This window comes from Daphnia magna, linkage group LG3, assembly GCF_020631705.1.
Source record: "Daphnia magna isolate NIES linkage group LG3, ASM2063170v1.1, whole genome shotgun sequence".
NCBI classification, from domain to species: domain Eukaryota; kingdom Metazoa; phylum Arthropoda; class Branchiopoda; order Diplostraca; family Daphniidae; genus Daphnia; species Daphnia magna.
Window position 1 is genome coordinate 183,330 of NC_059184.1, and position 23,656 is coordinate 206,985.

Consider the following 23,656-nt stretch of genomic DNA (forward strand, 5'->3'; position numbering starts at 1 on the left):
ACGCGCAGAGAGAAGCGCGTCTTTTAAGTTTTCATTATTTTGGCGTTTTTTTATTATAATTATATTCCCTTTTTGTATTGTCCTTTTCCTTCGGGGTATTGCTGTTTGGAACCCAAGCCCTATCTGTCTCTCTTTCCCCAATTTTTCTCTTGTTGGTTTTTTTGGTTTTTTTGTTTTTTTTTAGCTCAGTTTCGGTATTCTATCAATGTCTTTCTCATCCCATCTATTAATAACCAAGGCATTGCTATTGGCTGCTATTGCCTTTGTAGATGATCTATCTCTAATATAAGTTTAATGTGGACTGGGTAGCTAACTTGACTTGAGCTTATATACAATAGTACTATATTATATAACGTGAACCCAGTTTTGTGCCAACCATCCGTTAACCATGTTTTTATCAATACACAATACGCGTTCTTCCTTAACAATTTCTGTCAAATTGGTCTTATTTCGTCTTTTTATGAATTACTGGGGAAAAATAATTAGAAAATAGAAAAAATAAAAGAAAATATATTAAATAAAAAAGAAAAGAGAATTGGCATGTCAATATAAATTTGGCAATGTTGACTTGTTGTTTAGGAATGTTTCTTTGGAAGTGTGTTCACAGTTTTTGAAGAGTTGAAGTAGATTGATTGCTGAATCAGCTCAATGCCAGATCGAGTCAGGTGGAAAAGACGTTTCGTTTTCTGTAAAAAATGGATCAGTTGACACGTGGTGTAGTCGTTCTACGTGACTGCGACTAATGCGATATGCAATAGCTGACATGATTACATTTGGCCTGACCAGTAGAAAATATGTTTTTTTCATCAAAGTCAATAACCAGGGATGACGTGCTCGGGGCAACCGCCTGCCTCCCAAGAAACTGATCAACTGGACCACACACGCCACTCGGGATGATTTCAGGTTTCGTCCTATATTTGGATTCATCCATGTATGTCATTAAATTGCAACAGCTTTCATGTAGTGCTGAAATTCACAATGCTAATTTACTGTCATGCTGTTGATTTCTGTTTCAAGGGCCAACATGACATTCGTCAACCTGCCCATAAAAGCACTCCAAGACATCACCGTTTCAGCATTCACCATCCTGCCCATGTGATGAAGTTCACCAAGTAAGCTCATTCCACCTTTACTGCATGCCCAAACTTGAACAATGGTTGTGCAGGATCCCAGCACGAGCACCAACTGGATTTTCTTATTTCACTTGACACGACAAAGGCTTGGCCCAAAGGTGCACAAACTTCCTCTACTCTCAGGTGCTCACTTGCACATGTCTGTTCCACATTGGCCAGTAAAGACTAGAGTTTGGAGACGTTTTAAGGCCTTGCTCAGTGCAGTTTATGAATTCTCTTTTTTCGATTGATTGTCGAAATGAGCCATTTTCTGCTCTGTTCTTGATTGAATATCATTCAGTTGTTCAATTTCTGCTGCTGTCGCAATTCAAAAAGCACGATCAAAAGGTCGTCTTACTCTTTTTTTCCGGGCACAATGTCGCAAAGAATAGCAAATTCCAAAGATTGTTCAGGCGCCGAGTTTCCTCCCAACGGCTTTCGAGCCAATACAAGCCATCACTTTTATGACTCGCACAACGTGCTGTCCAATAGTAAAAGAAACGCGAAAATTGCACGGGTGCTAGAATTTCTCCTTCATTTGATTATGGTGTTGATTTGTTGGGCACGCTGTTGCTCCACATGGCCGTGTGTCGTCTTGTTAATTGCTGCCTTGAAGACGTGGGAAATAACTCACGTTCCGAGTGTCGTCGTCGTCGTCGTCGACCTAAAGTTCAGCAATGGGATGCGTTCGTCTGACTATCCCGAATTAGTCTTTGGGGCTTTTGGTACCTCGCCAAGGTGACCCAACATTCAGCGGCATTTGTTTTTGCTCTTTTTCTTTTTTGCCATTTGGATGTAGTCATTGCGCAATGCAACTGTTACAACAGCAAACGTCCTTCTTCATATTACATTTCTCTTTCGGCATTTTGTTAACGATCTGCGACAACTTGACGAGGAAAGTTCAGTCGCTAACCCATTAAGCTTTTATTTTTCAAGTTTTATTTTTTCCATCGCTCCCTAATGGCAAAGTTTTCAAATGTTGTCTTACGGAAATAGTTCATGACACGCCCAATAACGTTTAGCTCTACGGGTGCGACGCTCCATTTGGCATTGCAACATTTCGAAGCGACTTTGTTTCTTATTGCGTGTGGATCATCTCGTGATTCTTGTTTCGATCCATCATGTGTCACTCTTTGCCGTACAGCTGTTTGTTGTTGCTGTTTTTTTTTTTGCACGCTGGTGAATCATTGCACGAGCCGTGGCAGCTTTAATTCAAGCGGAACAAATGGGGCTGGATCGATAGCGTAAAATTATTTGTATTTTTTGTTCGTGTCTCTCCATTTTGCCGCTTTTACCTTTGACATTTGGCCGCCTATATAAAGCCGTGGGCGGCCTCGACATGCCGACACGCGTGGATCTTTGAAGTAGAGAGCACTCATCTTAAATGAAACAGGTTGGAAAAGTAGACGATAGCAGCGTATTCATCCATTTTACCCTTTCATGTTGAACAGTGAACAATTTTCAGCTTCTGTAGCAGCGTGTGCCTTCCCCCTCTTTATTTCTTTTCACGAGGAAATCTCGTTTTGAAAATTTGCCATCTCTCAACTTGATTTTTAACTCAATTATTGGTGCGGCCCGTCGCTTACAGGCGAACACTCACCGACAGATTGACTTGCTGCTTCTCTTTTATCCAGTCGTCTTCATTATTTGCCTTGCCTTCGGCACAAATAATAACAATGAAACTGTAAACATCGCAAAATGCATTTGAAGCGTTCGCATTTACCCTCAAAGTTTGTTTCTATTTGGCTGATGCGACTGCTCACCTTTTCACTCTTCGTTCTCTCATTTATGCGTCTAACCTTTTATAGTTTTTTTTTCTTTCACATTTTCCAAACTGTTTGGTCGTGCACCGTCGCATTCGCGTGTGATGAATCAAAACTGAATTTTTAAATTAAGCCCCTACTCCTTGCCAGACTCTTTCCTGATTAGCTGTTGTTCTATTTCTCTCTTGTTTCCTCGTGAATCGAGTCAGAGGACAATGGATCTCGTGTTGCGTCCATCATCCGTTCGCTGGCTGACGGACGCAAATTGGTTCTGTGGAACACGGAATTTTTGGTTTATTCTTAATCGAGTGGGAAGCTTCTTTTTGGCTCTTGGTTCCAGGTGAACGAGTTTCGTGTTGATTTCTCTTCAATTTTCCCGTTGGGTATCGTCCCAAGCCCAATCTTTAATTCTCGCCTTTTGCTGGTTTCTGCGAGGGACAAATGAAAAACTTGTTTTTCTTGCTGTGTGAAACAAGCGACTCATTTGTTGGCAAGACACAACGAACTGATGCACCGCTGGGTCAATGCCATGCCATCCCAACAACAGAATGCAACTGAGAACGTGTAGAGGCGGCATGTAGCGATTCGTCAGCGAGGGTGGAACGTATAGCGTCTATTTGTCCGACAGATATACAATCATGTATTATGGTATATATATATATTAATGTGGCGTCGTCGTCCTCCTCCTCATAAAGCACACGTAACACTGTTGATGGGCTGATAAGAGAGACATACAGATGATGACATCCAACAATTGAAAGACACAAAAAATTAATCATATGGCGACTGACGATACACATAAAACAGAAAGAGGTCCAGTTATTTCTTATTTTAGTTTTGTTCTGTATGTGATGAACGGCTAGCCACATTTTATCTTTGACCGTATGGCTGGCGGCTGGACACGTACCATGGAACCAGGGGATGGGGGGAAGAAATGGGGCGCGCGTGCTGCAAAGACGGCCATCGGCTGCATTTGCATGCGCCGTGTGTGACACGTAATAATGATCTCGGGTCATATTATGTCGTTTGACGTTGATCGAATAGGAATTTTCGTGGAAGGGTGGGGAGTGATAGACGTCGGCTTGTTCTTCGTTTCGTACGATCCGAGCGGCGAAACGTGACACACACACACACAAAAAAAGGGGGGGGGAATTTAATTGATGTGTCAACATTGCGTATAGAAGCCGGTTCATGAATGTTCCAATATGCATAACAAGTAAACAGAAAATATTAAAAAAAAACGAAACAAAAAAACGAAACAAAATGATGCAAAGAACTGCGTGTGCCAGAGGTATATCATACGTGACGTGTGTGTTTGTTTATTGATGTGGTTTGGCCGTTTGGGTATGGGGGTACGAGAGAGGGTCTCGTTAGACTAGCGTAGTGGCCATCATTTTGTTAATGGGCTCTAGACTGTTGTCGTGGTGCTGTTGAGCAGCAGGACAAGTTGAGGAAAAGGAGGCCCTTAGAAGGTGACGCGGATGTTTTTCAAAAGAGGAGCCCGGCTGCAATTGTTGCAGTTGTTGCTGGTCGTCGAGGACGGTGCGCGCCTCTCGTTCCACTTCCACCTGAGTGGACGGATTGGCAAATTGACTCATGAGACGCGTAGATCCAGCACCGAAACCGCAAAAGGACGTGCCTATTTGACGGTCCGTCAGGTAGTTGCGCATTTTCTTCGCTAAAGTGGAGCGAACCTTTCCATTTCAGAAATTTAAAAAAACAAAAACAAAATCGTAAAAAAGGGGGAAAATTGGCATCATTTTTGAGTCACGTCAAATCGCATTAGATCGGCCGACACGCGTCGCGCCTCTCTGACGCAAAAAAAGTGGCACACGATGATGGAACTGGCGGCCAGAGAGTGAGAATGACGTATACCTCCCCGTTGAGGAAACAGTAGAGCAGCGCCACAAAGAATCCCTGGAAAGAGGTGAGAAAATGGGACGAGTAGGACCAGAGAGCGAATTCGACGGCCGATCGATCCAGCGGAGCTTTGATCATCACCAAAGCGTTGGTGATGCCCAGCAACGGTAAGAGCACCATTGCCGCTTTCACCGATTTTCTAATTTCAACATGGAAAATGGGCGCCATTTAGCCGTACATCCCAACTTTGTTTTGTTTTTTGTTTTGTTGTTTTTTTCTTAAGGAAAATAGGCAACGATACCTTAATTGCTCGGCTTCGCTGCATTGACTGTTGCGAAGTTTAGTCACGAGGACGCGCAGGATATTGAGCAGGTAGAGCAAGTTGATGAAAATGATGGTGAGCCGAGGTCCCTCAAGGATCCAGTAGAATGGCGTCAAATTGTAACCCAACCAGCAACTACATAGAAAACCATGTGCAATGTTGCCTTTCTTTTTGGCCTTTCTTTTCTTTCTTTTGAAAACAACAAAAAATTCATGAATTCAAACAAAATTTACGTTGAAGTGGTCTGATGGGTGGCTGTGATTGCGGCCCAGATGGTCGTCAAAACAAAGGGAATGCCCCAGCCGAGCACCAAGTAAAGTTTGTGGTAGGTGTCGGGCCGGAAGACCATCACCGTGATGAGGTTGTGCAGGAAAAGACCTTCGATAAACATCCACACGAACATTGTCGTTCGCGCGTATTCCAGAACGATGTAAAACCATTCGCACAAGATCGGCTTTTTGTTTGATTTTTTTTTCCGGTTCCAGCATTTCCAACAAACACATTTGCATATCATAGTGGGGGATAAAAACAAAACGTGAATATAATGTTTGAAAAAGAAAAATGTCCTAATGGGATGTAGAAAAAATCATTACGGTTTCGTGAATGCCTCCAGCGCCGAGTGCTACCGTGCTGGAATCGATGAGCGTTTGACGGTCACCGCCCACCTGCAGATCAGAGACGAAAACGGCCTGATCCATGTAGAGCGTCATGCGGATGATGACCTGGATTCCGATAGCGGCAAACAGGTTCTTGTGAATGCGAGTCCGGTGATTTTGTAGACTTCTTTAGTGTTTTGTTTTTCAGTTTAGGGTCGTTGTTGTTTTGTACGGTTTTTTTTATTTCCAGCAGGTGGATGATTCAATAGGTCCGTTCGTGCATTGCGAGCACGTCGTCGTAATAAGGCAAAAGAGAGAGTGAGAATTTGAGACAATCAAGTAGTTGGGGAAGTGGGATGGATCTCACCTGAAGTAGGTGAAAATGAAGAGGGAAATCATCAGGGAGATGAGCGATAGGGTCAATCCGGTCAATTCCAGTATCCTCGTCATTTGAGCCACCATCAGTTTGTCCTACGTTTGCCACCACAGACAGGACGTCACATTTTCAGATTGGCACACAGTTTGCAATAGCGACGCTCCCATTGATTTGATTTTGATTGTGTCCCGTTTTCTGGTTGAAATCAGATGCAACGAGAAATCGAATCAATGGGACGTGCATTTGCTTGACAACTCTGTCACACAGACAACAACAGCCTGTTGATTCCCATAGACTTTCTCCCCTTTGTTCCCCTACATTTTAATATGCCGCCGACGACAATGTCGAGGCCATTTCTTTTTCTTTTAATTTTTCTAAAAACAACCAAAACAACCAAAACAAATGGAAATGCGAAAAGCGCTGCCTATAAAGAAGAAAAAAAAGGGTCTCAATCACCTCTGCGTCCTGTTGGCTTCCGCTGTCCAACGTGTTCATCAGGTCTCGTATTTCAGGTAGAAAGCATTGACTGTAGTTGGTCCAACCTTGTTGTTGCTGATGATGGATCATGTCCTGGTCATCGAGTAGGGTCGCTGCCGCCGTGTCATTGGCATCCGATGCTGGTGGCGGACCTTCCCAACGACCCGAATCCAGGCATCGTCTTTCCGCCCATTCTAACGTTTATTTTTTTCAAACAACCACACACAAAAAATTGAAATGAGATCACACCGCAAGGAACTGAACAGCACGGTGCATTCAACACCAACAAAAAATCAATGTCTGTTGCGGGCTGCGTGGCCACATCTGCTGCAACACCGACTACAGCGTATACACGCTCTAATGTGGCGCTGTGTTACATAGCGCCACCAATCAATTTCCTCTGTATAGCTGATGCGATTGGAGTGCTGCTGCTGTACACAACCCGTAAGGGTCTTAGATACCCTCTGGGAAATCTTTGTTTTTTTATTTATTTATTTTTATTCATTTTTTTCTTTCTCCCTTCCTCCTCTTATTGTTCGTCCATATAATACAGTATTTAGAAAGAAAGAAAACGAGAAAACATTTTTCGATATCGACTAACGTACGACTACATCATACGTTTATGGACATTTTTTTTTCTTTTTCTTTCATCGCTCTTCTTTTTTGCTTTTCAAAGAAATGTAACGTGTTCTTGCACATGCAGCTCGTGTAGCTTAGACGATGAATTGCAGTGGATTCCCTGCGCAAGAAGAGCGGATCGGCAAAGGAAAAAGGAAAAAAGGAAAAGAAGTGGTTGAAAAATACGTACGAGTCGGATCGAGGCCTTTGCGTGGCGGGCAGGGCAGATGGACCGTTTGGCCGGGTCTCGTAGGTGGCCAACACAAGAGCTGGTCCCATGTAAAACGGCAGAAAATGTCCAATTGATTCGTTTCTGCCGTACACGTAAAGCCATTCACGAAAACAGACATTTATTTTCGAGTTTTCTCTCCATTTGATTTTGATTGAAACGAATTTCGATTTGGCTCAACTCGGTGATTGCGTCATAGGCGAGAGTGAGAAAGAAATAGAGGCTTACCTTCTAAGGTGCGCTGGGCTTCCTGGTATAATTGGCGACATTGTTCCATGATGAAACGATGCGGATGTGGCACGTTGCTACGGCAACCACGAACGGAAAGGGTATGGAAAAGGATCTGCCTAACAAAGATGATGAACCGTGTCAACTTTCAGCAGCTGTTGATCTGCGGGGAGAACAAAAACAAAACGAAATTGATTGAGAATAAGATGCAAAGTTAAACAAGAAATGAGTGGGTGCGAGTGATGAGCTAATGGGAATATAACGAGAGAGAAAATGTTTGAGTACGGAAGAGATTTCGTTTGATTTGAAACGTGATGTCGTGCCGCAGGTGTTGCGTGCAGACGCGCTGATGAATCACGAAAAAAGCAAGAAAGAAGGCGAAATTCTGCTTTTGTTTCTGCCTGTTGATACATTAGCAGACAAGAACACGAACAAGAAAACGGTTGCTCTGCCCTTATCATTCACGCCGAAACAGCGAGTTTTGTTTGGTTTTTTGTTTTGTTTTTCTATTCTAGAGAGAGAGAGAGCGACACGATGATTGAGATTGGGGTGAGAGACTCTTCTTCTTTCTTTTTGGCCGAGGTACAGGGAGGGGTTTGGCCGAGTGTAAGGTTTTACTCACAGTTGGCGTCAGCTGATGAGATGCACACCCTATCAAACAATCAAACAAACACGTCAAGACGGGACGAAACTGATCTAGCGTCCTGTTGCGAGTCCCGCTGTCTCTACAAACAACAGGCCGAACTGAAATGCGATGGCCCCGTTTTGTTTTCATTTCTAATGCGAAAGCCTCGAAGCAGAGAACGTGGCCTCATCTGAATTCGAGCTGGACGTGAAACATCAGTGAATCCAGCCCTTCCTTCTTGCCTATCGCTACTCGTCGTCGTCGTAATCCTTTTATGTTGAACTAGCCGCTCCGCTGCTCGCCTTGTATCGCGGCTCAGCATCAAACAGCTCGTCACCTTATCATGCAACAGACACATCATTGTTTGTTTTCTTCTTCTTCCTTTTTTTAAAAATTCCCTGAATAGATGCACTCAAAATTTAAAAAACAAACTAGAATCTTTTTTCGATTTTCTGCTTCACCTTTTGACGTTATTTCGTTTGTTTGCTTAGACGTAAGTAGTAGTAGACGTGTATAGGCCTACATCCGCCATTGTTTGCCGTTCCACCAGAATATAATAATAATAATAATACGTTCTTGCAGTTCGCTCACGTTTCTAGATCGCAAATGAACTGTTTTCTTTTTTCGTTTCTTTTCCTTTTTGTGTTTGCTGTAAACGCAGAGTCGACTGTTTACGGCCGTTTGCCAATCAGAGCAAATGTTGGAGAAACACCATTGGCAACCAAGTGCCGTGGAGGCGGCGGCAGCAGAGAATATTTTTTATGTCGATATCAAATGGATTGGACCCAAACGCCGTCAAATACGGTCGTCAAATATGAACGTACAGTTCAGACGATGCGGTGGGGGTGTAAGCCGCAAGAGCGCAGTTAGACACGGCAAAACAAGAAGGGCGCGAAGTGTTTTATCTGCCGCGTTTTATTTGATTTTCAATTGTCCTCGATGGCTGATGAAGGCCAGTGGCTGCGTCCGTTTTCCTATCGGCCACTGCAGACGCGCGCGTCTGTGTGTGTTTGTGTGCGTGCGTACTAGTAGCTAGCCGCAAATAATTCTTAATTCAATGGACCGCATGGCGAGAAAATCCATCATCTCTTCAGGGGCTGTACACGGTGAAAACAACTGTACCCGGCAGCCCAAAAATAATTTCTCTTTTTTCCTTTTTCTTTTCGTTTCCAGTCTGGCCAAAACAATTGGATGTATAACGAAAAGCCGGCTGTGATCACGTAGTCCGTGCCGGTAACCATCTCGCCCACTCGCTATAGTGCGATCCGGCCAGACACATCGCCGTCCTCATTAGAAATAGATCAACTGAAGAAATAGAAAGACCGCCGTCTTTTTTCTTTCAATTATTATTGATGTATCCATCTCCTTTTCGTTTCTTAAATATTAGCGGCAGTAATGCGCGCACGAGGAATTCGCCCTAATGGCACCGACATAAGGGTGTCACCAACGCGGCCTTCAAATGAATAGCGACTGCTGCGAACAGGTTGCCGACTTTTGCACTCACAACTGAACAAGACAAATGAAATCACTCACTTTTTTTTCTTTTCTTTTCTTTTCTTTTTTAAATGGACGGCGTTTTTAGCCGCTTTGCTGAGATGCGCTCGAAAGCGTTTGCGTCATGGTTGAGCGCACCGAACGAAAAGCCAACGACTTGTTTGCAAAAACAAAGAAAAAACCAAATTTGTTTTGCAACGCCAAATGTTTGGTCGTTCGTGTTCGCGGACAAAGTGTAAACGAACGTGTTAGCGTCAGTTGCAATGCACATCACTCGCTTTGCGAAAATGAAGAGGACAGCTGCGAGGACAGGGGAACGTTCTTCATGTCGGCGCGCAAGTGAACGAACGTCAACCCAGTTCGGCACTCTGGCGCGTACTGAAAACAAGAAATTGCCGCCGCTTCGGAGCTGTTTTTTTTATTTTATTTTATTTTTTTTGTTTTTTTGTTTTTTCTTCTTTTTCATTTGGCTCTCCCTCTCGCTTCTTTCCTTTTCTTCCCGTTGGAGTTCGTCGTCGTCGTCGTCGCCGTCCAGCTCAACAGCTCGACAGCTCAACACGCACGCACCGTTTCAGCGAACCCGTTGCTCATTTTTATAGAAACGCGAATTTCAAACAAAACTAAACAAGGAAAGGAAGAAGAAGAAGAAGAAAAAAGAGAGCGACAGCAAACGTGCACGCACGGCGCATGCTCCGCTAGAATGTCCGCCCACTCTCGTTCTACCTATACTCTCTCTCTCTACCTTTCAGCATACTCTCAGAAAATGAAGAAAAAAAAAAGGGTGAAAACTTGAATCATTTCCATACTCACAAGGTCCTTACGCTTGCAACCCCCTCTTTTTTTTTTTTTTCTTTTTTTTCAAAACTCACCCGCTGCACCTGTTTGAAATCGTCTTTTCTGTGTCGGGCGTTTCTTTTTGGATCGGAGAATTTCTATTTCCATTTTTAAACAATAAATAAAAAGCGCCTTTCAAATCATTTCGTTGCGTCCATTAGAAACGTAATGATACCTGCCGACAGGTATCTCTTAACCCTCATCTTTTTCCATTTTTTTTTTCTTTTCTTTTTTCTACTTAAGATTCGGCTTTTTCATTGACCAGAAAAGAGAATGTCTTTGACAACATTTGGAGATAGGCGGCGACTATTCGGTTGCTATTCTAATGATTATATACGCGTGTCATTTGTTATTGTATAGCTCGTTTTGTTGCCGTTGTTGATCTCGCTGGCCTTGCCTCGCGACCGGATTTTGTTGTGTCACCAATGATCGACAAGACATCAACCCCCCCACTCAAACCGGTTTCTATCCCACGTTTTTTTGGATTTATTTTTTCTAATATTGGCGTCGAGTTTGGCCACAATTTATCGGTTCGATTGCCTACGAGAAAAGAGTGCGAAACCGTGTTCGGTTTTTGGCATGTTTTAAGGAATGCGCAGCACGTGACTTGCGGTGCTGTACACCGATCGCTGCTTGGATGTATTTACGTACCGCACTGGCACTGGTATAAGTCGTAGCTACCCGCGAACCTCTACCGTGGCACGTGACGTCGTTACAAGTCAACTCTTTCGTGTTCTTGAAAAACGAGGCCAATTGTGCACCGTTACAATGCCCGGATGCCATTTTCAGGGAAAAAAAAAAAACAAAAAACCAAACCAATAAAATGTATTGGGTCGAATCATTGCGACAAAGAGACTCAATCAGTTGTTAAAGAGTTGCTGCTTTGCCACGTGGTTTCGGGAAGACTCTAGCGTTGATTCGCCCTTTGTTACGCGTCTGTGTGTATACAGTACGTCAAACAAGCCGAAAGCCGTGCAAATCGGAGAAGGACGTCAAACATTGGCTTTCTCTCATTTGAATTTTTCGCTTTCGCTTGTGTGTGTCTTCTAGAGATTTGATTTATTTCTATTCGATTTTTTGCTTCCATAGATTTAGCTCTCGGCTGCCGTGTAGTGGCAGAGCGTAGGCATCACGCGCGGCCGACTTTTGCTGATGAAGAGTCAGGCGCTGTCCCCCTTTTTTTGTGGAGGGGAAGGATTGCATATAGTACGTACGTAGCCTACGTACTTGTCTCGTGCAGGTCTCTTTTATTGACAGCCAAACGACAGAGACTGTGAGGCAACTGTGAACTGAATAAACATGATACGTCTCGTCACGTCACGTCTCCGAGTGATGTTCATCGCAGATTGTCAGCCCCTCCTTTCGTCTCTCCCCCTCTTTCTTGCAACACGCTCTCTATATGCAGTATTTACAAGTCTCACTTAAGCGCTCAATTTCTTTTGAGAATTCACGGATGGAGGAGAACGTTTTCGCGTCGCCTTTGCGGGGCGACAGAAGCTTTTTGCTCCCCTTTATTACATCGATCGGTTTCTCTTCCCTATTACGGGAAGATTGTGTTACTTTAACAGGCCGATATGGTGCTTGTCGGGCCTCAGATGTTCCTTAAACAACCGTTTACCTTATTTCCCGATGCATCGACTTTGATGTTCTTTGAAATTCATCTTTCGCTTTTGCTTCTGGCAGCAGGCGGGTCAATTGAATATGCAATCATCCAATGAATGACTTTCCGTCCATTCTTATTTTGGGTCTATCACATCGTTTTCGAGTCCCTCTAAGATGCAGATATGTATACACATGAACGTATCTTTTGTTTTGAAAGGTTTCAAGGAAGAGAATGGACATGTGTTGCTGCTTTGTTGTTGTTTTGCGTGTGCGTTGGACGCACCGATCGTTCAATGGGGGGCTTTATGTTTGTACTTGTGATTGATTTATTGTCGCACTCTCAGTCGACTGACGACGGAGACGACACACACGATACACAAGGTGTTGCGTCACGGCGCCAGTGCGGCCAATCACGCTGACTGCTTCTGGCTCACACTCACGAAAGAGGAGCAAAAGGTTTCTTTATATTTTTTTATTGATTTATCGTTGCAACATCGGTTTGATTCAATAAGAGAGATCCTCATCACCATAGCAACTAAATAGGCCTCTCTTTTTTTTATTGGTACAGCTTGAATAGGCTCGCTAAATTCATAATCAAGTAGATGGCCAGCTGTTTGGTCATTCGTATTTTACGCCTGAAGGACAACAAGACGAAACACAAGATTCATTTCATCCACATTCGAGACGTTTCTCTTTTTTATTATTATTTTCCTTGCACTTCCTCTTTAGAGACCGTAAAAAAAAATTTCTCCGGCTTTGAATTGAATATGAAAATGCGCGCGCGCGCGTCTGTCTGTACCTCTAGGCGAGCGTCCAACCAGCGCCGTATTTTTCGTCAACGTCGTTTATAAACTTGCAGTCTCATATAACATATGAAAATATCATCGTCGTTTCTGAAGCGACCCAGCAAACGAGAACTGCTCGCAGTAGACCACCGAAAGAAGAACAAAAATAAAAGAAATAAAAGGTCTATGAATTTAAATGCGCCTGTTCATTGTCAGTATATTGCCAAGTTGTTGAAATGATGCACAAGTTTTCGCTCCGGTGGCTGAAATTGCATCGGCCACATGTACGCCTGTCGCACACTCGAATGCATCATTGTTTATCGTGTTCATGGCTCATCCACTGTCTAAACATATTTGCGCATCCTTTGCCTCTTTTTGTCTCACTCCTTCCTTACTCGCGTGTCCATTGCAATTGAAGTGGGGAAATGGATTGGTCCTAAACTGATTACGTGTCTTCTGCTTGATGGTCAAATAAGAAAGTCGTGATTTATTCTGTCCAAAATCCGCCCCGTTTTTTTGTTTTTTTGTTTTGTTTTGTTTTTTTGTAACAACTTGTGAAATGACCGTCGTTGCTTTCAAAAACTCTTGGAGCGATTTGATTAGAACGAAGAAAAACGATGATTTAGAGAGGCAAAGTCGGTGTTGGCAGGAGAAATCGTTGGAAAAGTTTTGCACCAATCAACACTGCGCAGTTCTTACCCGTCCTATATCCGAATCTGTCCGCATTAAACAATTGCGATCCATTTATTTGATCTTTTTCCCCCTCCATTTTTTCTTTTTTCTTTTCCTTTATTTATTTTTTTTTTAGCGCGGATGGCTCAAACTTTGGCCAGGACCACCTTCGTTTGTCATTTCTCCATTTCGTTACGATCTTTTGAAGAAGAAAAGTTTGCCAAGAAACGCGTAAAATATGAAGCGAGAACGAGGACGAGTTGGAAATTGAATGGCGTAGCGACGAAAAGAGGATGGATCAATCGATACAACAAAAAAAAACAAAGGGAAAAATTGAAAGCGACTTGTCTTTTGGCGTTTGTCGTCGCCAGTTTCTAATGGCTGATTCACTGCATTTCGCTGTAGGGCTAGTAAGAGACGCTTGACGTATTTAGCATGGCTAATGATCTTGTTCAAGTGACACGAGAACGAACAGGTCATTGTCTTGCACTTAGTTGCATGTAGTACGTACCTGGCGCACGCCAATCTCCAACCATTCCCTTGATCCAACAGCGGATGTTGTTGGTGGATGGCTCTCGACGCGATAAACCAATCCGCAGAGTCCTAATTTCACGAGCTAAGACTTCCGTCACGTTTTTTTGTTTTTGTTTTTGTTTTTTTTTTGTTTAACGAGTATACCCTTTTCGGCGCAGATGCCATCTCAATTATTTCTCATTCCCCCGCAAACGTTGAATCCGTTACATCCGCTACCGGAAGTGGATGACACCCTATGGAGGACTCGTGGCCCCCGCCAAGCGCAAAATCGTGACGTGACGCCCACATCTTTTTGTTTTGTTTGTTCGTTTCTCCCCGCACATTTCACGCACGCATCTAATGGCTTTGTTCCTTGTTTTGTTTTTGTTTTGTTTTTCTCTTGTCTTATTTGTTTTGATTGAATTGCTTTTGGCTGGTCGATCGAGTCGAGATCGGCTAGCCTCGCAATGCATCGTCTATCAACTGATTTGTGCCGGTGAACTGATGCTCCCTCCTATACTATACGATAGTGTTGTCGAGTGTTGTGATATCATCAAGAGTGATGGACCAACCGTTGTCTCTTTCTTTTTTCTATCGCTTTATTTTGGATTTCGTTTTCTTTCCTATGTCCATTTTTCATCGATTACGCGCTGCAACAGAGCTGGGCAAATGCGATAGCCGATAGGGGGTGGCCAAAAGAAAGGCACCGTATATTGAACAACGTGATTGGCCATCACCGATTCTCTTGTTTTCTTTCTTTGTTTTACACTAGACCTACTGCAAATGTTGTTGTAGTGTTACGTTCGCTGTTACGAGTGGCCCAGATTTATATGGGGGAGGGGGTTGACGAAGAATAGCCAGCTGTCAATCGTCACTAACCAGCCCGTTCCTCTATCGGGCTGTGTTTGTTTAACCATCCGATAGAAGTTGTCTATATACGCATTCAGCAGATGTGCAAGAGACCTGTCTGTGTTGTGCTAGAAATCATCGGCTAAATCTATAAATGGACCATCTTCCATTTTTTTTTCCTTCCTCTCTTTCACTTTTCTTTTCTTTTCGCAAGTCGTTTCTTCGTAAGTCAGGCTGGAGATAAAAGAAAAATATCGACCCATCGCGTTATAATAGCAACGAGTCGAACCATTGGCAATTCACGGAGAATCCCGATTCAGATCAGAAAAGAAAAGAAAAAAAGAAGTGGGTGGTGGTGGTGGTGGGAGGGAAGAGAAGAGAAGAGAAGAGAGAATGGTACACGAAAGCAAACAGACCCTCCATCGACTGTTCACGTCCGTGTGTGTGTAAACAGGCTAGACTGACTAACAGAGGCAGCAAACTGTGGTGGAGGATGCCAAACTCTACGGGGAGCAGTTCCTGTCAGCCGGTTCGAAACCGTCCACATTGTTTATTTTCTCAGACTGAATCATTTGAGAAGATGACGGGAAAAGATGTCGTTAAAGAATCTAAACAAGTTCATGTTGTTTGGCTTTGAAACGAGTCATTTCGCGTTATTGTCGAGCCCATAATGAGACAAGATCGCGTCAAACGAGGACTGCTCCCTCTGCATTGTTAGTCTGTTGGCTAGTAGAGAAAACGGCGCAACTCACGAATCAAAACGTTTTCCAAATGTTTCACCGAAAAAATGGAAAATATTCAAGTGGCAACAAGGAGAAACGGTCGTGTTGGCATTTGATTTATGCATACGTCCGTTCGTGTTCGCCTTCTGGTTGTACGTTTGTTATTTTCGCCCGTTAGTCTGTGTGTGCGTGAGAGAGAAGGCGATGACGTACTTGTTCCGATTCCTTTCTTTTTGTCTTACGTTTGATTTTTGGAAATTGGCCGCTTAGCGCCTAGAGCCTCGCCCGCAATGCACCGCAGCGGCAGGAAACCAATCACCACGCCAACTTGTCACGGCCGTGAGCGGCGTATCTGCGCGATGAGCAATGGGATATGCTGCACACAATTTTGGGAGCGCATGTTTTCGGTGTTTGAGCCTTCGTCACGATGCGAGCAAAGAATTGCGCACGGAAAACCGGCGAAATTAAACCCAAAAAGCAACAACACACAAGTGAAAGATGACGACACCTAATGATAGATTCTCGACGAGCCTTACACGAGATCGCTCGTTGTGTAAATGTAGGATGCGGTAGTGCCGTTATAAAGATCGGCGTCTTGTTCATTTGGTGTGCCATTTCAATGAGGTTAGTCATGCCCCGTCTACCGACCAGCAAACGTGCTGGGGGGAGCCACGTGCGATACGCTGATGTGCCGTTTCGTGGCGGCTGAAGCAAAAGATTTTTTCCGGGGACAAGCGCACGTCATGGGCAAAGGAGAGGCGCGCCACCAACAAAAGGCAAAAGTCGTTTGCGTATCTAAAGCTTCGTAGGCGTCTGCTTAATATGTAGACGCAGCCCAGACAATTCGCACTTTTTCCTTTTTTCTTGGAAATATCCCCTGACCCGAGAGTCGAACGTGATGTGCATCCAGCCACCGCGATACGGAGAATTTGCTTTTTATTTTTTGATCCTGAGCGGCCCACGTTGTAGCTGAATGCAAAAACAGAGCAGCAGCTGAAACGAGCGTCTATTGTTATTCTATGGGTTTTTCCTCGCCGTTTTGTTTTTTTTCTTCTCTCTTTTCATCTTTCTCAACACACCATCACAAAGCCATCGTCTACAGTACTTGGCCTCCATTTTCTCTTTTACACGTGTCCATAAATAGCATTTGCACGAACTATAGGCTGATTGTGTCTACAGTGCTGTGCTTCTTATTTATTTTTATTTATTTATTTTTGTCAAACTCGGCTCGCGATATGACGCCGTATAACGTACAGCATGGCGTTAAAAAATCCAATCAAAGTGTGCCTTGTTATTTGCGAGTTTAATCTCGACCGCTGTTCAGAGTTCGTCTGTATCGTGCGACGACAATTGCAAAAGATGTAAATCAACGTCGAGATGCGGTTCTTATGACATCAGCCGTCTCGTCTTGTGATTGTTGCGGCAATATAGCTTTTCATCTCTAGTGTCTCTAGTGTTCTGTGTGTGTTTCATAATAGCAATAGATATCGTATTGTGCGTGCGAAGGGGTTGGAGGGCGCAATGGAGGCGCGGCCATCAACCGTCACGCACACGCCTATACATTAGTCCGTTCGTCTCGCGTTCGGCTGCTTTATTGGCTTCACTATAAGCAGTTAACGTTAATGTTTTTTCCTGTTTGCCTTTTTTTGTATTCGGACGAAAAGCCACCGCCGCTGTCTGCAACGTCTAGACGCTCGGACAATAATAACGAAAGCCCTATGTCAATAAATCCTTTTTACTCCTCTTCTTCTTCCTTCTCGGACCCTTGTTTTAGCTTTTATTTTTGATTTTTTTATTTTTTGCTGGCCTATGTGTTAGAAAGCAAACAAGATAGAAGAGAATCAAAGTAGAAGAAGAATATTAAATTCAATCGAGTAACACACACACACACAGACACAAAATAGTCGGGATTGGCTGTGCAGGATCAACATTCATGTACCTCTTGGGTACCCATTTCTCTAGTATAGTTCCTTTGATTCGATGATGGAGCTGCTTGCCCGGCAGACAAAACAACAACAACAAAAGTTTTTTTGTCTTTCCGCTTGCTAAGATGACTCCATTAATTTTATTTTTGTTTTTTATTTTTTATTTTTTGTGTGTTTTATTGGGTGATGTGAATTCCAAAAGGAGGAAAAAGTATAGTTGACTTGATTGTTCGGTCATGAAATCGGTATTCGGTGCGTGGGCCTTTCGTTTTTTCGTTCTTTCTTTGACTATTATTATTATTGTTTGCAGGATTTTTGATGGATCGCATTCGTTGAATTGAGCAACAAAAAAGATGGGAAAAACTGCTGGAGAATGTTTGCTGGATGATGGCAAACCGTATTATTGTTATGTTGATCGTAAAAATAAAAAATAAAAAATAAAAATGAAAAAAATGAAATCAAAGGAAATAAAACGGAGTGAAAAACAATTGGAAATGGAATAACGAGGCCCGCCAGCGTTAGACGCATAGCAAACAGATCGATCTTGGTCGTCAGGGTGCGCCGTCATCGTCGCCCATTTTCTGCGCTGCGCATCGCGAATCAACAAAACGGAACCAACGAAATGTAAATGAAAAAGAAAAAAATGAGGAGAATATGGCGAAAGAAAAGAGTGATTAATAAAAAACAAATATATATATCAAAGTAAAATGCAGTGAACGAATCGGGATCGACGGTGAAACGGCACCAACTGGTGACACTGTTTTTTTTTTCCTTTTTATTTGATTCGATTCTTTTTCTTCAAAATTCGATAAGCTTAATCTTATTGGAGCTGCTCTTTGGTTGCCATGAAAGAAATATTAAAAGTTTGATCTATTGCGAGCGGAACAGATCAACCTTTGTATTCGTTCAGATTGGCAATTTGCGCCAAAATCTGAATGAATTCAAAAGAGGAAAGAAAAAAACGATTTAAATCATATTCAACTTATGGCAAAGACGTACAACGAATACGGGCGAGTTCTTTGATCTTTTTGTTTAAAAAGAAAAAAAAGGCCTTTCTTATACTGTAGTAAATATAAAAGCATTAGGTTGTGTGTGGTAGGATGGCATGGGCGTGTCGGGTCCATAAGGAAATTGGGGATTGTAATCTGGGTTGTCATCACCAAATAGGATCGCCATTTTGCTCTGCGGCTTTCATCGCAGGCCGCCATACGGAAACGATGGGGGGAAACAAAAGTCGAACATTAAGATCGTGACAGTGCCGCTAACGTGACAACCTTTCTTCCAACACCCGTCGCACTGCCTGTCCAGAAAGCCCCGACACCATCGACAACAAAAGTCTTTTTTTAAAATTATTATTATTATGATTTTATTTTTTTAGACCCTGACATCACATTCGATACGTCAGTGGGGGAAAAAAAATCAATAGCTGAAAAATGATTGACGCTGATCGCGGGCCTTTGGAAAGCGTCAACGCAAACAAACTTAATCGCCTTGTCTCGCTGCCGTCAATCCGTGAAAATGAGATGAACGTAATCGACTTTTGCGATGCACGATTGTCGTCACTAGCGACGGGATATTCAACTGGGACTCGATGACACGATCAACAGGTCACCCAACGAGACATTCGAAAATAATGCGACCCCAATTCTTTGTTAGCGCTCTTTAACTTTGAATTCGTTAGACATCGAGGTGCTTATAAGGGGTGTCTAAGAAAACGCATCTCTTGCTGATGTCGATTCGTGAGAAATGACCAGTTTTCAGGAAACTCTGATTAAAAGTGTGCGTCAGTATTATCGATAGCTAATAATACAAGTTGAAATATTGGCTCATCTTTGTCATAGGCAGCTCGACTGTGCCAACATTTGCTTTACAGTTTGACGGCGGTTTCGACCGTTTGTTTGGCAATCGCTTAGTTGCGCAGCGGTTGATGTTTGTGGCCGCAGTGTACACAGTCGTCAATTTTATACGCCTTTATTTTTATTTATTTTGTTTTCTACGATTCTCGCCTTGAGGGACACCTATAGAGAAAACGCAGCTGTTGTTTGCCATCAATCGTAGTCGGAGCCGTCAGTGGTCAAATCAGTTGAGACTAACAAATATAGATTTAGTGGCAAAACGAATTTGTATTGATAAATTGATCAACAGCGCATTGGATTTTGTGAGTTGAAACAAGGAAATGCTAGACCGTCAGAACAAGATTGATCCATTCCATCTCATTGGCAGATTTCTTGTATCCATCACACAATAGCTGTATTTGCTGTTGTGCATTTCCAGTTGGGCAGTGGCTCAGCACCAATGGCGGTCATGTATATCAACTCATTTATTTGTCGTTCGATTTTTATAGTCGTGGCGTTATAACATTCCAGCACTGGAAAATATAGTTTTTGCTTGCTCGCCAGGCGTATTTGATTTTTCAAATGAAAATGTTGAGTGTGTTATTGACAATGGCTTTTGAAATCGGTCCCTAGATGGCGTTCCAATCGTGCCCTGCGCAGTCGACGTTTTTTTTTTTTTCCAGCCCCTCTCTCTCATTTCCCATCATTCCCGCTTTTGCCACCCCACACCGAGAAAACAGACTACGTTGACGGTTGCGTATGTTGGGATTACTCTCTCGACAGAGCAAAGTTTTTCTGGTTGAATTGTATAAAACAAACGAGAACAAGTGAGTCTGTGTGTTTCGTCAAGTGTCGCTTCAAATTGATCAGGTAATTGTTGGTCGTTTCCTGTTTCCATATTCGACATTTCTTGACGAAATTGCAAAAATCGTTATGATGCTCGTTGGGCAGTTTTTGAGCGAAACTGATACGGTTGGCTGAAGCTCGTGACATGGCCGCGTCGTCCTGGTTGTCTTCGCCTAAGCCCAAACGGTTTTTGTTTTTTCTTCTTCAATCGATTGTCGTGAAACGCTTAGATGTAACGGAAATAAACAACTGCAAGTGAAGCCTTGTGGCAAGCCAGTAAGACTCGCAATTCGCAAATGCCAACAACCTTTTCTCTCCCTCTCCTCTTTCCTGGGTTTTGTGATTTAGGTGTCACTCTGGATGAATAATTGGCCCTTTTCTTTTAAATAGATTTCCAGCCTAGTTGACGATAGTAATAGCTGTTAGTAGCTAACGAAATCCAAGTCTATGTACTCAATGATCTGACGATGACTTGTGTTGGACGACTGTGGGCGTCTCACGACATTTGATTCACTCCGTTCTTTTTCTTGTCGAGTAGAGGCTTATGGCAGAACTTGGCAAAGGATACGAGACCCAATCGATAAAAACTGGCTCTGTTTCCATCGTCACCCTTCTGTCTTTTATTTCTTTTCGTGGTCGCTTCCACCATATTTGATGCAAGAGTTGCAGCAGGATCTCCTTCCTCTTTTTTCTTTTTTTTTTCTTTGTAATTCAATAAAAATCGATTACGTTTCAAACTCATTTCGTCTGCCCGTTGCCCTGTCCCTTGTCAGACAATGAAATGATGCGGTTGTTGAGCTTTCAACATTCTTGAAGGTTTGGTAATCAATTCATTTGACCACAAATGAAAGGAAAGAACATTGGGAGGGGGAAAGCTATTAATAACGAGGTCCGGAAATGGGACACTAGTCTCGTGCCACGTGCTCAGTTAAAAAAAAACACCAACTGCATTTCATTTGAACCTTTTGATTTCTTCTTTTCATGTTTTTCGTTGGTGATGTTCAAATGGCAACTTGACGGGCCAATGTCACACGTCAGCAGCTGAAACTTTGAGAGAGCATCAAAAGAGGAATTAAGATGTCTGAAACGGGATTTCCTGGAACCTACTCGACGACAACCGTCACACAGACGGCCACCACAGTCACCACTAATATCCGCTTTGATCCGTCCTACGTTCGCACTATTCCTGGCATGCTGAAAATAGCCATCATGGTATCGTGTCTTAACATTTCTCCTCCGTTTTTTTGCCATTTTGCTGGACGTGGTTTACTATGATTTCAATGTTGGATGTTGCTTAAAAGGTTTTGAACATTCTGGGCTTCATCTGCGTCATGGTGTCGGAAGTGAATTGGCATTCAAGAGCCAACTGGTTCAATTTTTGCGCCATGGGCGGGTTCTGGATCACGGGTATCCTGTTGGCGTTTTATCTGTTTCACGTCATCGAGAAACTGTACTTCATTCCGTGGATCATGCTGGTTAGTAGCTCATCATCTGTGCCCCCTTTTTTTTGTTTTTTTGTTTTAAATTATATTTTGATGATGTTTTAATAACCCCCGAAACGTGCAAACTCGACGTAACAGGAGATGGGTTACTGTGGCCTGTGGTGTTTCTTCATGCTGACTGCCTCTGCTGCCTGCGCTGCCCAAGGCAGCCTTTTTGAAGCTTGGGCTGCCGCTTCCGTGAGTGTTTCACCTTTTTCTTTTTTTTTTTCTAAAAGGAATTACCTTTGTTTGTTTTAAATGATTATTTTGTTAGTCGTTTGATGGGGCTGTTTATGCAGTTTTAATATTTATTTCTTCATTGTAATGATGCGCAGTTCTTTGGCTTCATTGCCATGATTGTCTACGGAGTGGATGCTTTCTTCAAGTTCAAAGCTTGGCGTGCTGGAGAAATCGCCCAGGGTGAACGAGTCAGGACCGTGCAAAAGAGCGAAACCGTCGGCACTCCTGCCTATTAAGTGTGTCTTTCATTTTTTTATTTCGAGCCACACCAACGTCACACAGCGAATACAGTCCAGAACATCAACCTCCCTCGCGTCCCTTTACCGTCGTATGCAAATTTACCACTAGCGAAGGATGCAAAAATTATTATTATTATTTTTTTTTTGCTTCCCATGTAACTGCTTCTACACCGTTTTTTGGAACCCGTTTTTTTTGCACCCAAAATGTTTAACAGATACATTTCCGATCCCACCCCTGCTATCGTTCTAGCAGCTTGTTGACCACTCAACATGTGTTCCACTTAGCCACTAGTGCGTTTTTCCTCCCTTTTTTTAAATATACTATATATCGTGCGTGTGTTTTTTCAGATGTGTGCGTGCGAATGACTTCTGTTTTCTTTCCGTGTGTGTGTATGTGTCTTTTCAAATTCCCTCCCAGCAGCAATGCACACCACTAATGTACCGCGCCTTTTTTTTTTTTTTTTTTTTTTTACAGAGAAAAGCTATTGATTGAAATTTTAGTCTCTCGTATACAAGTGTGTTGTTTGCTTTTGCGTTTTTGGGTGAGTGTGAATCCAAAGGAAATTTCGCCATTTTCTTCCTCTCAATAGTCGAAACATGATCCTCCATCACTTGGGGGAGGTAAAAATAGCTTAAAAGCTTCCACTACCCATCCGAATATTATTTAATGGCTTGCTTTTAAATAGTATTCGAATGGTAATTCTATGAAATGCTTTCATCGTTTCATGGTTTTTTGTATTTTCGAGGAAATTTGTCGAAGCAAAACAAATGCCGCTCTATAGGCCAACTTCTTTTCATTTATCCACGTTTTCCATGAAATTCGTTTTTGTCCATTTCCCTCCTTAAAAAAAAAGAAATTGCGTTTTGTTGTATTCTTTCATTGTTTACCACCACCACCCAACTCGTATGATCTCATCCAACTCTACCTGTGTGTATCTGTATGTTGTTTTGTAGGCTGGGAGTCTTTGCGTGCCTCCATTCGCAGGACTGAGAAGCTAGAAAACGGAGACTCTCATCATCACCGGTGGTACATCGCAGCTTTAAAGTAGTTCAATAACATCATTGGGAATTTTTTTTTTTTTTTACAAACAAAAAAGCCGTTCAAGTATTATGTGGAAAAAAAAATAATTCAGTGGTTCCCTCTGGTAGCAGCCACTACCATTTTCGACAGTTTGGTTTGCCTTTTTTTTCCCCCCGTTTTTTAAAATTGTTATTTTTCCTTTGATATCCTCTGTGTGTGAGCGTGTGTGTGTGCGTGCGCGCATTGGTTGTAGAGTGTTTTCTGGGTGGACGAGACAAAACAGTGAAAAGAACATCGAAAAAGTCCAACAAAAAACGAGACATTGTACTACTACAATCGGTCGAATTGCAGGAATACACTCCCCACCCTCATCAATGTGGTCTCTATCGTTT

At 42.8% G+C, this 23,656-nt stretch overlaps 2 protein-coding genes across 7 annotated transcripts; one reads left to right on the forward strand and one right to left on the reverse strand.

Moving 5' to 3' along the window:
* Positions 1-620: 620 nt before the first annotated feature.
* On the forward strand, positions 621-23,639 carry LOC116919714 (plasmolipin). Of its 5 annotated transcripts, none has more exons than XM_032925730.2 (6): positions 621-931; positions 1,018-1,112; positions 21,322-21,495; positions 21,585-21,758; positions 21,864-21,962; positions 22,100-23,639. In XM_032925730.2, the coding sequence occupies exons 3-6, from the start codon at positions 21,361-21,363 to the stop codon at positions 22,238-22,240; spliced, it is 549 nt and encodes a 182-aa protein (XP_032781621.1). In that variant the 5' UTR covers positions 621-931; positions 1,018-1,112; positions 21,322-21,360; the 3' UTR covers positions 22,241-23,639. The 5 variants fall into 5 exon arrangements, with proteins under 5 accessions (XP_032781621.1, XP_045027518.1, XP_032781620.1 ...); XM_045171583.1 differs by having other exon boundaries at positions 21,325-21,495; XM_032925729.2 differs by lacking the exons at positions 621-931; positions 1,018-1,112 and adding an exon at positions 20,143-20,307 and having other exon boundaries at positions 22,100-22,240; positions 23,198-23,639.
* Positions 3,469-10,233, reverse strand: LOC116919705 (PDF receptor). Of its 2 annotated transcripts, XM_045171575.1 has the most exons (10): positions 8,668-10,233; positions 7,582-8,604; positions 7,315-7,437; positions 6,486-6,700; positions 6,021-6,124; positions 5,651-5,840; positions 5,291-5,511; positions 5,037-5,192; positions 4,751-4,934; positions 3,469-4,569 (listed from the first exon to the last, which is right to left on the reverse strand). In XM_045171575.1, the coding sequence occupies exons 2-10, from the start codon at positions 7,628-7,630 to the stop codon at positions 4,246-4,248; spliced, it is 1,566 nt and encodes a 521-aa protein (XP_045027510.1). In that variant the 5' UTR covers positions 7,631-8,604; positions 8,668-10,233; the 3' UTR covers positions 3,469-4,245. The 2 variants fall into 2 exon arrangements, with proteins under 2 accessions (XP_045027510.1, XP_045027511.1); XM_045171576.1 differs by having other exon boundaries at positions 7,582-10,233.
* Positions 23,640-23,656: the final 17 nt, after the last annotated feature.

Coding starts and splice junctions, on each gene's coding strand:
- LOC116919714 (XM_032925730.2), top strand. CDS start 21,361: ATGTCTGAAACGGGATTTCCTGGAACCTACTCGACGACAACCGTCACA. Junction 21,496..21,584: donor TGCTGAAAATAGCCATCATG/GTATCGTGTCTT, acceptor GTTGCTTAAAAG/GTTTTGAACATTCTGGGCTT. Junction 21,759..21,863: donor TCATTCCGTGGATCATGCTG/GTTAGTAGCTCA, acceptor TCGACGTAACAG/GAGATGGGTTACTGTGGCCT.
- LOC116919705 (XM_045171575.1), bottom strand. CDS start 7,630: ATGGAACAATGTCGCCAATTATACCAGGAAGCCCAGCGCACCTTAGAA. Junction 6,125..6,485: donor GAAGCCAACAGGACGCAGAG/GTGATTGAGACC, acceptor TGGCAAACGTAG/GACAAACTGATGGTGGCTCA. Junction 5,193..5,290: donor ACCCATCAGACCACTTCAAC/GTAAATTTTGTT, acceptor TTTTCTATGTAG/TTGCTGGTTGGGTTACAATT.